The sequence below is a fragment of the Pteronotus mesoamericanus genome, unplaced genomic scaffold (assembly GCF_021234165.1).
Source record: "Pteronotus mesoamericanus isolate MK-2021 breed Mesoamerican mustached bat unplaced genomic scaffold, CSHL_Meso_final contig_182, whole genome shotgun sequence".
Classification (NCBI taxonomy): domain Eukaryota; kingdom Metazoa; phylum Chordata; class Mammalia; order Chiroptera; family Mormoopidae; genus Pteronotus; species Pteronotus mesoamericanus.
In genome coordinates this window covers 16,807,065-16,821,885 of record NW_026555078.1, presented here as the reverse complement: position 1 = coordinate 16,821,885, position 14,821 = coordinate 16,807,065, and the positions used below count along the sequence as shown (strand labels likewise).

General features: G+C 44.4%; 1 protein-coding gene and 1 pseudogene across 1 annotated transcript in view; one reads left to right on the top strand and one right to left on the bottom strand.

Moving 5' to 3' along the window:
* Nucleotides 1-14,821, top strand: part of IFT43 (intraflagellar transport 43) — a 75,966-nt gene that overhangs the window by 18,162 nt on the left and 42,983 nt on the right. Inside the window, exon 3 of the mRNA XM_054567236.1 lies at nt 10,248-10,312. Coding sequence (XP_054423211.1) covers nt 10,248-10,312 — 65 coding nt within the window. The remainder of the gene's footprint in view (nt 1-10,247; nt 10,313-14,821) is intronic.
* LOC129066054 (dynein light chain 1, cytoplasmic-like) lies at nt 306-7,888 on the bottom strand (annotated as a pseudogene).

The following is a 14,821-nucleotide window of genomic DNA, read 5'->3' as shown; positions in this document are numbered from 1 at the left end:
CTTTTGTGTCAGACCTTTGTCACCTGGGAGCAGTAGAGTGGCCTTCCACCTTTCTTGTTTGGGAAAGGGTAGGAAGAGAGTCTGAAAACTCAGCCTTGGGCTTGGACCGATAAACAGAAAAAGCATTTGAACACTGGTCCATGATGGAGTTTTTACCGAGATGAGAAAGCCAAGAACAATGTAGTAAGTTTTTCATTAACTAAATTTATTCAATTTAAAGGATCATTCTTTTTTTTTCCTGATTGTTTTATAACCACCACTAATGAGTAGAGAGAATGCTCTGTACAGAACAACACAGTGAAGGTTCAAGAGCAAGGTGTTCCTTTAGGCAAGGCTGAAGACTTCAGCCTCTGCCATTTGGAAAGTAGGCGACAGCCCTTGTGTTTGGGTGGGTCACTGGGTATGTGGCACAATCCATGCCTTTGACCAGATTTGAACAGAAGAACGGCCACTTGGCCCAGGTAGAAGTAGATGAAGTGTTTGCATAGGTCATGTAACTGCTTGGGTTTCTCCCTGCAATGCAGTGCCAGGTGGGGTTGAACTTCTTGTCAGACCTCTTCCTAATATGGGCCACAGTGTCCTCTCTGTTATATTTCTCTGGTGTCTGAGTATCACGTTCTGTCAAGTCCTGTTGCATCTCCTCTGACATACTGACATTTTCGGTCACTGCCTTTCAGTCACACGTGGTTACAGTGGAGCCGGGGGCTGGCCAACTGCAACACCCTCAGTGGGGTGGGGGGCCAGCCTCAGACCCCAGGGGAGATGCCGTCGCTACCTAAAGGATCATTCTTTATCCTGGTTTATGTCCTTCCTAATTTGGTTAGAGTGAGAAAGTCCCTTCTTTAATGAAATGATGATGGGAGGAAATGATGGTTTTAAAAAAATATTCTTAACAAAATTAAAAGCTGTTAACTCTGTCCTGCCAACCACATCTGGCCCCCCACAAACAAAATACTGACAGTTCATGAAATCTAGAAATATGGGATGCACATGCTTTATTTTCTTTTTAATAATTTTGATTAATTCACATCAGCTATTGTGTTGGCTGTTGTCATTTTTTAAAAACACATTTTGTTTATTTACTTTTGTGGGGGGGGGAGAAAGAGAGGGAGAGAAACAGCAATGTGCAAGAGATACACCCATTGGTTGTCTCTCACATGCCCGCAACTGGGGACCTAGTTCGCAGGCCAGCACTCAGCTCACTGAGCCATACCAGCCAGGGAGGAAACCCAGTCTTAGAAGTTAAAAAAATTTTGAGGCTTACTGGGGTCACTTGAAATATCGTCAGCAGGGTAGAGGGAAGTATGTGCTAATTAGCCAGCCATGATCCTGCTCAGTGCTGAGAGTGTCCTCTCTTGCTTCTATAACAGAGGCAACATAGAGAAGGACTGCAGCCCTGGCCAGTGTGGCTGAGTTGGTTGGAGTGTCGTCTCATAACCAAAAGGTTGTGGGTGTGATTTCTGGGTAGGGCACATACCCAAGGTTTCGGGTTCGATCCCCGGTCAGGGCATGTGCAAAAAGGGAACCAATCAATGTTTCTCTCTTATATCGACTTTTCTCTCTCCCCCTTTCTTCCTTCTCTCTCTGAAAGCAATGAACAAAAATGTCCTCGGGTAAGGATAAAAAAAAAAAAAAAGGATGGCAGTGAAAGACCTGTAATGTTTGTGGTCTCCCTGCAGTGAACAGAGTGGCGAGTGGAGTCAGGGCTTCCTCTTTAGGTCTCACAGGATGCGGGCCACCAGCACATGGTTTAATACTGCTTTCAAGCCTCCTGGGACTTCTCTGCCATCATCACTCTTAAGGAGTCTTGTGAGAGATCAGGTTTCTTAAAGCATCTAGGTGACAGTGTGCTGCTCTGCTCTCCACTGGCTCCAAGTTGTTCCAGTCTGGATTTGGTTGCAGTAGCAAGTCTAGACTGTGCTTATACAAAGTCACAGGTGCCAGGAGGGCTTGCTGCTTGGAGTGCTGGGAATTTACACTCTCAACATTGCGCACACTTCTGGCTTCACACATGCCGGATGGATTTTCACAAACTGAAAGGAGTTACGAGAATGACAAAAACATATAGGTTTTGAATAATGATGAAAGTTGAAAGGAATGTTTATTTTGGCTGCACTGCAAAATGTATGGGGGAACAGGGCATTTCTTTATAAGTGTCTGGGAGGTAGAGGCCCAAGAAGAGGGGAGAGCTGATTTAGGATGACCCAATAAGATATAATTGAGATTAAGATGATGCCATCAAAGGGAGGAATATCCAGGATGAATTTTAAGGATGATTTTTGGGGCAGAAATCTGTTCTCTTTGCAACAGCCTCTTCAACAAACTGCTGGCAGAAATCTGTTCTCTTTGCAACAGCCTCTTCAACAAACTGCTGGCAGCCCTATCCCGTGAGTCATTTGAAGTGGGCAGTTTGTCGACTGTGTATTGAGATATGGGATAAGGGATATGGTCTTTTTACTCTAGGCTCTGTGGAAATATTTGGGGATTATGATAGCAGCAGAGTAATTGCCAGACACTGTGGTTGTCCTGAGCATCACACTGATTTCTCAGTGAACAGTTAGAACTGCGGTTTCCTCTCCTTGATTCAGGCTGCTTTAAAGCATTTCTCTTCACAGAAGCTGGAATAGGTAAGAGGTGGATCCCTGGAATGAAACTTACACAAGGCACACCCTGGCTGGTGTGGCTCAGTGGATTGAGTGCCAGCCTGCAAACCAAAGGGTCACTGGATCGATTCCCAGTCAGGGCACATGCCTGGATTGTGGGCCAGTTTCCCAGTAGGAGATGCTCAAGAGGCAACCACACATTGATGTTTCTCTCCCTCTTTTTGTCCCTCCCTTCCCTTCTCTAAAAATTAAATGAATAAAATCTTTTTAAAAAAAGAAAGAAAAAAAAAACTTGTGGAAGGCAGTCCCAAATAAAAGGCCCTGCATTGTTTTCCAAACAAAAACTCCCCATTTTCTCAACCTTAGGCATTAACACTTTTTCCTCCAAAGTTTATTTTGTTACTATTATTATTTCTGACACATACTATAGAAGCCACTATTATCATCATTTATTAAATGTTGGCTCTATGCAAGAGATTGTCTCTAGTGTTTACAATAGATCTGTAGGGAACTCTTGATCACTGTCATTTTACACATGAGGGAAAGAAGGCATAGTGAAGACGTGAGTAGCCCAAGGCTACACAGCTAGAAAGTAACAATTCTCACCCAGGACTGTCCCTCCTTTCCCCCTACCTTGATCTCGCTTCCCCCTCCTATCCCCCACCTTTAAAACTACAGCTTTCCCCCTTTACTTCTTCCTGGCAATCTCACATCTTCCTTCCCAATTTAGTCACTTATTCTTTAAAGTTACTGTACTGTTGGTATCAGAAGTATATCTTGTGACATGCAACATGCAGTAAAGTCACAGCTACTCTCCAAGTACAAAGATACATGCTGAATTCAGCCTGACAGTTTGGCACAGTGCTCAAGCTATTACAGTTTGTTTTGAGCATCACTTTTTAATCCAGACTTTATTCTTAAACCCTCTCTCTGCTCGCCTGACTAAAGAGTTAAGGATTAGACAAGCTACTTTCTGGTCTTCTATCTTACTGAACATATCCTAACAAATAGATACCGTTATCAACCTTTTGCCATACTTACTTAAATGACACTTTATAAAATATTTAAAAATATGCATTTGTATTTTATATATAATTTTTTGCTGAATGATTTCAAAGCAAAATTATGATGTCACTTAAACGCTTCAGCATACTTGTATATCTCTGAAAAACAGGAACATTTTCGTAGAAATCTATTTTCCACACCTATTAGTATTAACAGTTCCTTAATATCATCTATTACCCAGTCTGTAATTCTTTTCCCCTAGTTTCCAAAATATCTTTTATAACTATTTTTTTCAAACCAGGATCCAATCAAGAACCATTTCATTAAGTTCTCTTGTCTCTTTTTATTTAGAATAGTCCCCTGCTCTACCGCCACGCATCTTTTTAATGGTATTTGGGTCAGTTGTTCTATCGTTTCCCTCAATGCTGGATTTGTCTCGTTCCTTCTTCCTCGTCTCATTGAACTTACTTCCAGCAAGCCGGCAATCAGATTGGAAGGCTTGATTAGATTTCCTGCTGAGCATTGTGGCTGGAGTTTTCCCTGGGTGCCGCCGTGTGCTTCAAGTGCTCCAGGTCCGGCTGTCCGCGCTGGACAGCGCGGTCACTGAGTTAGGGTGGTGCTAGAGATCTCCACTGAGGAACGCTTTCTCCTTTGCAGCTGGCACGTAACGTGTGGAGTGATTTTTTTTGGCACCATCAGAATGTCCGGTTCCCCATCAATCAATCTTTTACCTAATGGCTTTAGCATCTATTGATGATCGGGTTTCTTTCTCATACTTAAAATAGATTTTTCATTTTGATATGTCCATTTCAGCTTGAAAGAGCTATGTTTATTCACAGGGATTCTTAGATGGTCTATTACCTCCCATGATCTTAAATCCATGAGGGGAAACTCAGGTCTATAATGAATTAGTTGTCAGACCCAGGGTTGAGACAGGAAGAAGCAATTGTCAGAGATGGAACTGTGCGTGGCTGACAGATTTGAGGAATAAATGCCAGTCCCTGCATGTGTGCACGTATTAAATGTTCGTCTCCCCTCTCATCAAGCATGTAGAACAGCTTTCTTGGATCTTCTTTCAGGTTGCTGGAGAAAGGAAGGGCAGTTTGTTTTTAGCCAGTAATCCAGGTTTAAACATGGGAGCTGTTTGGGTCCTGGGAGCTGGAAGATCAGTAGGTATGGAGTTTGCAGTGGATCTTGCCTTAACTGAATGTCTTTTCTGCTGGAAATTCATACCTGTGTTTGGACCAGCTTTTTGAAACACGTTACAGTTTGGATTTGGGACTGACTCACATTGTGGGGTCCCTCTAGGACTTGTGAGAGTGTGTGAGAAGTTTCTAAACCCAAAAGGCTCCTTTTTTGGCACTGCAGCATCTTTTCTATTTTGGCATCTTAAGAATCTGGGGGAACCATATAAAGATCAGAAACAAGTCTGGCCCTACAGACTCCCTCTGACTTGGTAATTCCAGTTCGTTGAATCCTGGCCCATTCGGATGAGACCATATAAAGAGGCCGTTTCCTGAATTTCCCGCGCTCTGCCTATCACAGGATCCTTTCTGTGGAGAGCTGGTATTTCAGGACTGCAACCGCCAGTCATGTGCTTCCCACTCTTTACTTACAGTCATTCCTGCCCCCCGTTTATTTTTGGAGAGAGCACATTTTTGCTTCTCTTCAGGAGCTATGCGGGGTCCTGCCCCCTTCTGTCCATCAGGCGGCGGGCCCGGCAGACTGTGCTTGTTTCCCACACTCAGAGACGTGGCTCCAGCTTTCAAGAGAGAACGGGACGGATGCGCTGCCTGGGGCTGCCATCACTGTGCCTACTTCTGTCCCTCCTGGTGTTACACATTTTAAGACCCTCTCTTTTTTAAAAACAAGTTTGGGTCACATTATCTGGCCATAAATCTGCCAAAATCGGACATTGTTTTCCCAGCAGATGTCTTGGGTATAGATGTCATGGGGACGTGCCTCTGAATTTCACAAGCAGAGCAATTTGAGGAATACACCAGGACTTTTGAATTCTAGGATCAGGCCTTCTCTTCTTTCTGGCTTCTAAAATCATTTGAGCTCTGCTCTCTTGCACCCATCCAGGTTTTTTCTTTTTTCTTCTTGTCACACAGGGCACCAAAGTCCTAACTCAAAACAGACTGGTACTATCTTCCCAAGTGCTTGGTCTAGGAGGACTCTGAAACTGGTGTGCTTCATGAGAAAAGTGCCTGCCTAAAGATTAGGTTTCTAGTTTCAAGGATGAAGCAAGAGTGAATTCCCTTTCTTTTAAATTCCCAAGCCATTCCACAGAGAACCCCGCCCCAGATGTAAGGATCTGGAAATTACAGCCTCTCACCACTACATGTGGGCACCGGGGCTGAGACATTCGCCCTGGGGAGGGCATCCAAGCCGTCCCCTCAAGTGCCCCGGCATCTGACCTATCACCACCACTTGGGGAGGGGGACGCCCAGCAGTCCCTCTTCCCCTAGGAGCAGCTTGGCCTAGGAGAGTGCCTCGTGTTCCAGGTCACCCTAGGAAGGGAGCCATGGGGCTCTCTTTGAAACAGGGCTAACTAGTAGCCACGTGCTCAGGGACCGAGCTGTCCATGCAAAAGAACCCCCCAGGCCTTTTAAATTACATTGCTAAAAGCCAGTCATCCACTTACATTTTAAACAGATCGTTTGCACCTAATTTGAAACTACTACATTATGATCAAGTTACATTGGCTTCCACCTATGACCTGTACTTGTAAAGCAGTGGATGCTGAGGAGCTTGTGGTACCCCCAAAGAGTTTTCCCAGGGACCCCTCCCATATGGTGGCCAGTGAACAGCATTTGCTACAGCTCTAGTGTTACATGCTGTCTTGCACCTTGTATGTGGTTGCTTCTGGAATGCTTTCTTATCTCTGCTTCTCTCTCCACTCCAGGGCAAGCCCCACTTTCCCCATAAAGCTCCTTTGACCTTTCCTGTCCTCAGCACTTCCGATGTTGGTACAAGTCCAGTTAGCTTTGTTATATATTACAAATTTATTCTTGTTGTCAGAACACACTGTTTTAGTAATGCTAGGTAATAGTGGTTAATTAAGCATGTCTTATCCGAAAGAAATTTCTGTCCCTGGACTCAGAGTACTCAATCACAAACATAAGGATTCCACATCAGGAAAGAGACATCTCCCACTAACTGCACAAGGCCTGACTTGTAGGCACTGAGTTCCGCCTGTCCTCCCGTCTCCCATCAGCCTCAGCGCCCTCTCCTGAGGTTGGCCAGGACTCCCACTGGGGAGCTGGAGGGTTGGCTGTAATGCTGCCCCACGCTGTGCAGAGAATTTCTTTGTGACTCTTCCTCTCTCAGGTGATCTCAGTGAAAAGTAACCTTCAGTTTTACACCATAGGCCAAATTGTGAAGTCTTTGGTCATTAGTGTAAATAAATAAATAAATACATACATACGTAAAAGCCTTTGTGTTTGGAAAGCCTTTGTGTGTTGTCAAATGCTGTTGGGTGACTGTTAGGTGGTGATCTCTTTGTTTTTGTCAATGTAAGAATGTCCAAACCTGTAGAGACTTTTTAGAAGAATTTATTTGAGCCAAAATGATGAAAATTGCCAGGAAGCAAGATCCCAAATGTTCCAGAGAAGAACATCTTTGCCGTTTCTTTTACACAGTTAGAATTAAGGAGGGAACGAAGAAAGATTACATGAAGTGGGAGAAAGCAAGGTACAAAATAGTTAAGAAGATTACGTGCTCTCTCGAGGGTGGTTAGCCTTCAAATTGTCTGGAAAAGAGGATTACTTCTGGCATTTCATGATCTGCCCAGGGGGGAATTTATGATCGGTTCACTCTGTGAGGCTACTTTCTGTTAGATTTATTATAGCACCCCCTTTTTGTCCACATTATTTTTAAAGGTTTTATTTATTTATTTGTCTTTAGAGAGAGGGGAAGGGAGGGAGAAAGAGAGGGAGAGAAACATCGATGTGGGAGAGAAACACGGATTAGTTGCCTCTCACACGTACCCCAACCAGGGTCTGAACCCCCAACCCAGGCACGTACCCGGACTAAGTATCGAACGTGCCCCAACCAGGGTCCGAACCCCTAACCCAGGCATGTGCCCGGACTAAGTATCGAACTGGTGACCTTTCATGTTGTGGGCCAGTGCCCAACCATCTGAGCCACAATGGTCAGGGCTTTTTGTCCACATTTTGAAGCTGCGGTCCTAATGTACTGGCACTATTTCGTAATTGGAAGAATAAGAGAGAAAATGTGTCTTTGTGTTACCTCTGGGTGGAAAGGATTTCACTCATCCTCCCGATAGTCTTCCTGGGGCCAGACTTAAAGGAGCCTTCCCCCTGCCCCAACTTTTTAAATGGTAGCCTAAATTTTAAAATAAAAACAAACAAAACCACACTGTGTGGCCAAACAAAACATGTGGTTGCAAGTTTGACCTTTAGATTGAGGTATTCACATGATCATTAGATGCTTCTATTGTTTGATGATTGCAAGATGGTTCTGTTGTTTGGTAAAGAACTATAGATGTTATCTTCAAAAGCACATGGATGGTTTAAAGCCACATTGGTTTAAAAACATCCTGAACGGTCCTGCTATGGTTCAGTCTGTTCTCTTTAACAATGTAAGTCTCCCCATCACGGTGCCTTACCGATGGTAAGAGCGCAAGAAGACAAGGTTCTTGGTTTCTTCTTATACACGACTTTGGCTGGTGGTAGTTTTGATTATTCTGATTCCATGTGGTCCTGTAGTTCCAGTCTCAGTGCTGAGCAGTCTGACCTCTGAGCTTCAATTCCAGATTCCTGGGACAGAGAATTGAGTGGGTTCCAATTGGATCAGGTCGATGCCCGCCCCCTCCCCAACTCCCCATTCAGTCAGCTGTGCTTAGGTAAGAAGGATGGTGGCATATAAGGCTTCCCCTTCTAGCCTACAGATGGCAAGTGAGGAGTGTGGCAGGTGCACCAAAAAGGATGTGTAGACTGGGAAGTGGTGGTAGGGATCTCTTGTTACATCTTTGGATTTCTTCCCCAACAGAGACAAACAGTAGCTTCTTTTTCACTCCTATATTTTTGTCATTTCCAGTTGAGATGTACAGAGCATCCAGGTAGCTCCATTACCTGCCTCTAGTGTAGACAAGTCAAGTTTGTTTTCTCTAAGGTACTACTTACGTTCCCTGGAGCTAAGTTGGATACAGGCACTCCAGGACTCAGCTGCTTCTCAGTCAGTTATTTCCAGCAGGTTCTGCCTCACCCTGCAGAAAGGCCCAGTGTCTACGGAGCACGTCCTGGTCCGGCTGGGCTGCCTCGGGGGTGCTGCTAGAGGAGAGGTGCAAAACCAGAATGTCAAAGTGTCAAGGTGTTGGGCATGTTGAGGAAGCGCTTCCTTAAACAGTTGTGTGAGGCCGCAAGCAACAGTTTAAAGGACGTGGCAATGGCACAGTTTGGTCCAGGGGTCAGGTGACCCCATCCTTCTTGCCAAATGTGGCCCGCTGCTTGCTTTTGTAAGCGGTACCCCTTTGCTTGCTCACTGTCTGCTGCTGTTCGTTGCCCTGCCGCATCAGAGCAGAGGAGCTGCCGCATCAGAGCAGAGGAGCTGCCGCAGGAACTGTCCGCCCCTCTGCAGAAACGTTTGCCAGCCCCTGTTCTAGTGCGTTTCCCTAAGTGTCTCCTGAGGTGGAGAGCAACACTTAGGATGATGTGAAGTTCTTGGGGGGAAAGGAGGTATTTTAGAAAACTACCTAGGTAAGTGCTGGGTAATCCAAAATAGGAGATGTTCTTTGTTGTTTTACCCAACTCAATGATCGAGTGGATTGCTGGTGTCCCCGTGGGATTTTTAGTTGAGGTAAGCCCCTCAGCAGTTCCTGCACTTGGGTTTCTGAGTGTATCCATTGCAGGTGACTGCTTCCTGCCCAAATAATCTGACTAGATTTTTAACCCACCAGTTTAGTTTTTCTTTTGAGCAAGCCTCTCTCTTATAGCTTTATTTTATTACTTTATAAAAGTAGTACAAGTTGATGATTTAAACATTCGGAAGATGCCCAGTGGTGCACAGAAGGAAAATAAAAATTTCCCATAATCCTGTCACTGGAGTCCTCTTTCAGCTATGGATTTAGAGCTAATTAACACTAGTTACTAGGTATTAATAATCTTTTCACAAAGTTAGAAGTGTATACCTACAGTTTAAATGTTTTTAAAAGCTCGTGTATATTGAACCTTCTTATCAGTAAATCTTTTTAACGTTAATTTTTATTATTGCACAGTATTTTCACATGTGTATTCCGTATGTACTTAACTCCTATTGCTGTCTGTTTTGGTTGTTTCCAATTATGTATTCACTGTTCAAAAAGGACATGTTTCTCTGATTGTTTCCTTGGGATAAATTCCTTGGATTATATTTGCTGGCTCAAAAAGTATGAGCATTTATTTTTAAGGCTTTCAGCAGACACTGCCAAATTACCCTCCAGATCTTGCCAGTGTATACCCACCAGAAGGGTATGAAAGCATCTGGATTTTCGTAGTAAATGGAAGGGTTACTGTATTTTTATTTGAAAGGCTTTGATAGGTTGACTGTTGGTTTAGGTGACTTTAACCACAGCCACTGCTTGCTTGGATGCACATGCTGAGTGACTGTGTTCCTTTGGCTTCTTTTTCCTTGTAGGCTCCCCCGCCCAAACCACCCCGCCGGCAAGGAGGCTGGGCAGACGACTGCATGAAGGCGTCCAAGTGAGTGCCAGCAGCTCACGGGAGGGGAACGCGGGCAGGGTGGGTTTGGGCGTTCTTCTCCGGTGTTCTTTTATTTTTTTGCAGCAGCTTTTTTGAGATATACTCATATACCTTATAATTCACTCATTTAAAATGTATAATTCAGTTGTTCTTAGTCTAGTCACAGAGTTGTAGTATTACCACCACATTTTTCTGACACCTCTCCCACCAAACCCAAGTCTCCCCTGCCCTAGGTAGCCACCAATCTGCTTTCTGTCTTTATGATTTCCCTATTCTGGACATGTCATGTAAATGGAATCATACACGATGTGGTTGATGTTTTTGTGACTGGCTTCTTTCACTTGGCATAATGTTATCAGAGTCATCCATATTGTAGCATCGCGTTGTTCTTGGTGTAATTTTCTAAACAGGTGGAATTGCCTGTTAGTAACTGCTAGATTACAACGGACTTTGGTCTTTAATTCTTTGCACTGACTTTTAGGTGAAAAGTAAACCAAAAAAGTATTTACTACTACAGTGGGCTGGCCAACTATCTAGTTTAACAACTTAATATATATTCAGGAAGGGAATTTCTTTTTCTCAAGGAATACATATTATTCTTGTTCAGAATTTCCTTCAGCAGTTGTTGCCTTCAAAATAGCACTATCAAAAATATTTTTTCCAGTTCTTTTCCCCATCCCCCTGCCTTCCTCTCCCCACCTCTGAAAACACACACACACTTTTCCCCCTGAATCACTTGAAAACAAGTTGCAGTCGTCATGACATTCGGCCTCTAGAGACCGCAGCGTGCATTTCTGCAGATGGAGGACATCCTCCAAATAATCACAGTGTCATTATCACATCGCAGAAACTTCATAATGACTTAATATCTAGTTTAAACTTTCCCAGTTGTCCCCAAAAGGTCTTAGAATAGTTTCAGGATCCAATCAGGGTTCACACATTGTATTTGGTAGTTCAGACTCTTTATAGTCTCGATCTAAAATAACTCCAAACCCCCGACCATCTCTACCCAAAACAGTTCCTTCTTTTTTTTTTTTTTGGAAGAGCCTAGGCCAGTTTTCTTGTTGAATATCTGACATTCTCCATTTTTCTGGTTAATTCCTCATGATTACATTCAAGTTAATGATTTTTTGGCAAGAACAGGTGATAATGTATACTTTTATTGTATCAAATGGTATAGAAAGATATATTCAGAAACATCTTGTTCCCATCTTTATCCCCTCCACTTCATTCCCATCCCTCCCTTATGGGTAGCTTCTTTATTCATTTTGGGTTTATCCTTTCTCTACTACTTTTTATAAAAAATGAGCATGCATATATAAGTTTAAAAATTTATCCTTCTTTGTTTCCATATATTTACATTCAGCAAACTGTGGCCCACAGGCCAGCTGCCTGTTGTTCTAGATCATTTTATTGGAATAAGACCATACCCTAAATCTAACTCTTAAAACTTAGATTTCTGACTCATGTGGAATTAATTTCAGTGTATGTTAAGAGGTATGGATCTAGTTTTATCTTTTTCTAAATGGCTATTATCCCAACATCATTTATTTAAAAATCCATCTTTCCCAGTGAATTTAGAAGCCACCTTTACCATATTCTACATTTGTTTATGTACCAAAGTCTACTTTACATTTGTTATTCTGTTTCATTCATCTTTTTATCCATTCATATGCTGTTAGGTACCACACTATTTTCTTTACTCTACATAACACTACTTTTTGAATTTATTCATTTATTTTTATATATTTATTTGAGAGAAAAAGAGAGAAATAGTGCTTCATTGTTCCACTTATTTATACATTCATTGGTTGATTCTTGTATGTGCTCTGACCAGGGATTGAACCCTCAACCTTGGCATAATATCAGGACAGTGCTCTAACCAGGATGAGCCACCTGGCTTGAATCAACATGACACTACTTTTTAGAATTAACCAAGAACAAGAAGGTGACTTTGAAATGTACGTCTCACATACTACCAATGAGAGTCTTAAAGAGGAGCTCCATTTTTCTAAGTTATTACGGGATTTTAGTGCTTTTAATATCTGGAATTTATTTTGAAATATGAAAATGAGACAAATCCTGTATCTTCTTCTCAGAGAACTAAAGAGGATCTCAAGAGTTTATTCCTCAATGAATATATTAAAGGTTTTTCCAGATGAAATCAGTTTCCTCTTGGAGAGAGATGCTTTTCCATTTCATGTGTTATTTTTCAAGGGATTCACTTGCTTGGCTCCTCAGTCTGTGGCCTAGTCCTGACCCCTCTAAATGTTGGCGTACCCAGGGCTCATCCTTGAACTTCCTCTCTTCTCTGTTAACACTCATTCTTGGCGTGATCTCAACTCAGTCTCAGGAGTTTAACTATCATTTACACACTGATGACTCCAGAATTTATATCTCTAGCGCAGGCCTCCTCACAAACGTCCAGCTGTCCACGTGACGTTTCCACTTGAATACGCGACTCAGTCCTAACACATCCAGGTCGGTCCTCTTCATTGCCACCCCTTCCATTCTGTCCCCTGACCTGTGCCTCGCAAAGTCTGTGCCAGGTCTCTGTAAATGGCCGCCCGTCTCCCCTGTTACTCAGACCATAAACCTGGGAACCACCCTGCAACCCTGTCTCCATCTCCTCCACTCCTGCCCGTTCTGTCAGCGCTGCGTGTTAAGTGTGCGGTTGAAGTACATCTGCTGTCTGCGCTGCCGCTGCCCAGCTACAGCCACCGCCATTTCTAGCATCGCCTCGAGTGAGAACCTCCTGTCACCCTTTCACCCTTGGGTCCCTCGGTCTTATGTCCACAGAGCAGGGAGACCTTTTTAAAACAGGTGAGGTCATTTGACTTGTCTGCGCAGAACCTTCCATTGGCATTCTCCTGCCAGTTCAGCCAAACCCCGGAGTCCTCACCGTGGCCCACATGGCTCCGTCTGACCTCCGTGTATGTAAAGTAGCACCCTCGTCTACTCTGTGTTCTCCGTCTCCTGTTTTGTGCACCACCACTGGACATATGTGGATACACACGTATGTGCACATACATATATTGTCTTTTTCTCTCTACTGTAATGTAAGCTCCATGAGTGGCGATACAGTCTTATTTCCATACTTCCAGTACTTCCAATAGTGCCAGTCCATAATAAGCACTCAGTGACTATTTACTGAACAAATGAATGATGAGGTCAGTATTTTTGATTGGTCCCTTTGCTCTCGGTGGGAAGCAGAGCTCTGGAAGGCTGGCAGACCTGTTGGGAAGGTTACACTTTCTACGCAGGGTGACAAGAGCCTGCTCTGGGGCAGTAGTATGAGCCTGGACAGGAGAGGAGATGTGGGGACACTCTGGAGGTAGAGTAAATAGGAGTGCCATTGACTGCATGCGGGACAGAGGAAGGGGTTAAAGGTCACGGCAAGGTGCCTCGCTTCGGTGACTGGCCAGGTAGTGCCGTCAGATGTCAGATAGGGAGTGCGGGAGGAGAGACCTGATTTCAGGGCAGGTGGTCGGCTAGCGGACAGTTTCCACAGTTTGGGGGTCTAGAAGAGAGGTCAAAGAGGAGGTGCCACGTGCATCATCTGCAGAGATAGAAGAAAATGAGGTCAGAGCCTTGGATTTGGCTACTTGGAGGTGACTAGGGGCATTTAAGAAAGTGGTTACAGTGATTTACATTGGGGCAGAAGCCAGATTACAGTGAGCTTAAAGAAGTGGGACGTGAGGAAGTGGGATTAGTAAGAGAAGCTACTGCTCTGAGAAGCAGAGGAAAGGGACAGTGTTTGGAAGGGGAAGCCTGTGTTGTGAATCGCGTGTGTAATACCTGGGGAAAGAGCGAGTCCGGATGAAACAGGGCAGACTTGAAGGAGTGGGATCCTGGAGAAGGGACAGGGTCAAGACCTTCTGAGAGAGACGAGCTAACCTTGGACAGGAGGAGGTGGGGACATTTTTCCTCTAGGACAGGAGAAAGCTGGTTAGTTATCAGGGGAGTAGGGAATCGGGGACATTTCCTTTTGGATTGGCCTCTTTTTTTTTTTCTTTTTTGAAGTAGGAAGGCAGGTTGACTGTTGAGCTTGTTGGAGCAAAGGCAAGTTGGCATCTGAGGGCAAGTAGAACGGATTTGAAACAGAAAGAGGAAGGGAGGCCCGTCCGGGTGGGAGAGGCGATGGCTGGGCTCCCTGATGATCTGCCCCATGAAGGCCGGGCCACACGCGCCCCTGCCATCTGCAGGGCGTTCTGGGGAGTCCAGAGTGTCGGTGTGCCCCCTGCCCTGGAAGAGCTTGGACAGTTGGGGGGATCGGGCATTTTCATTCACAAAAATCAGGAAGGCAGAAGGAGCCCAGTGGAGTGGAAACACTGGCGCTGTGAGCTCCGGGGAGAGTAACCACAGTGGCCAGGGAGTCCCTTGCCAAAACGATGGGGATCAAGCTGGGTGAACTCTGATGGCCAAGGAGGATCGGGAGGACAGCATTTTGGTTCAGGGACTGGTGTAGGCATGAGTGTTGGGGGAGTAGTAACCTTATTGTCGGTCTGC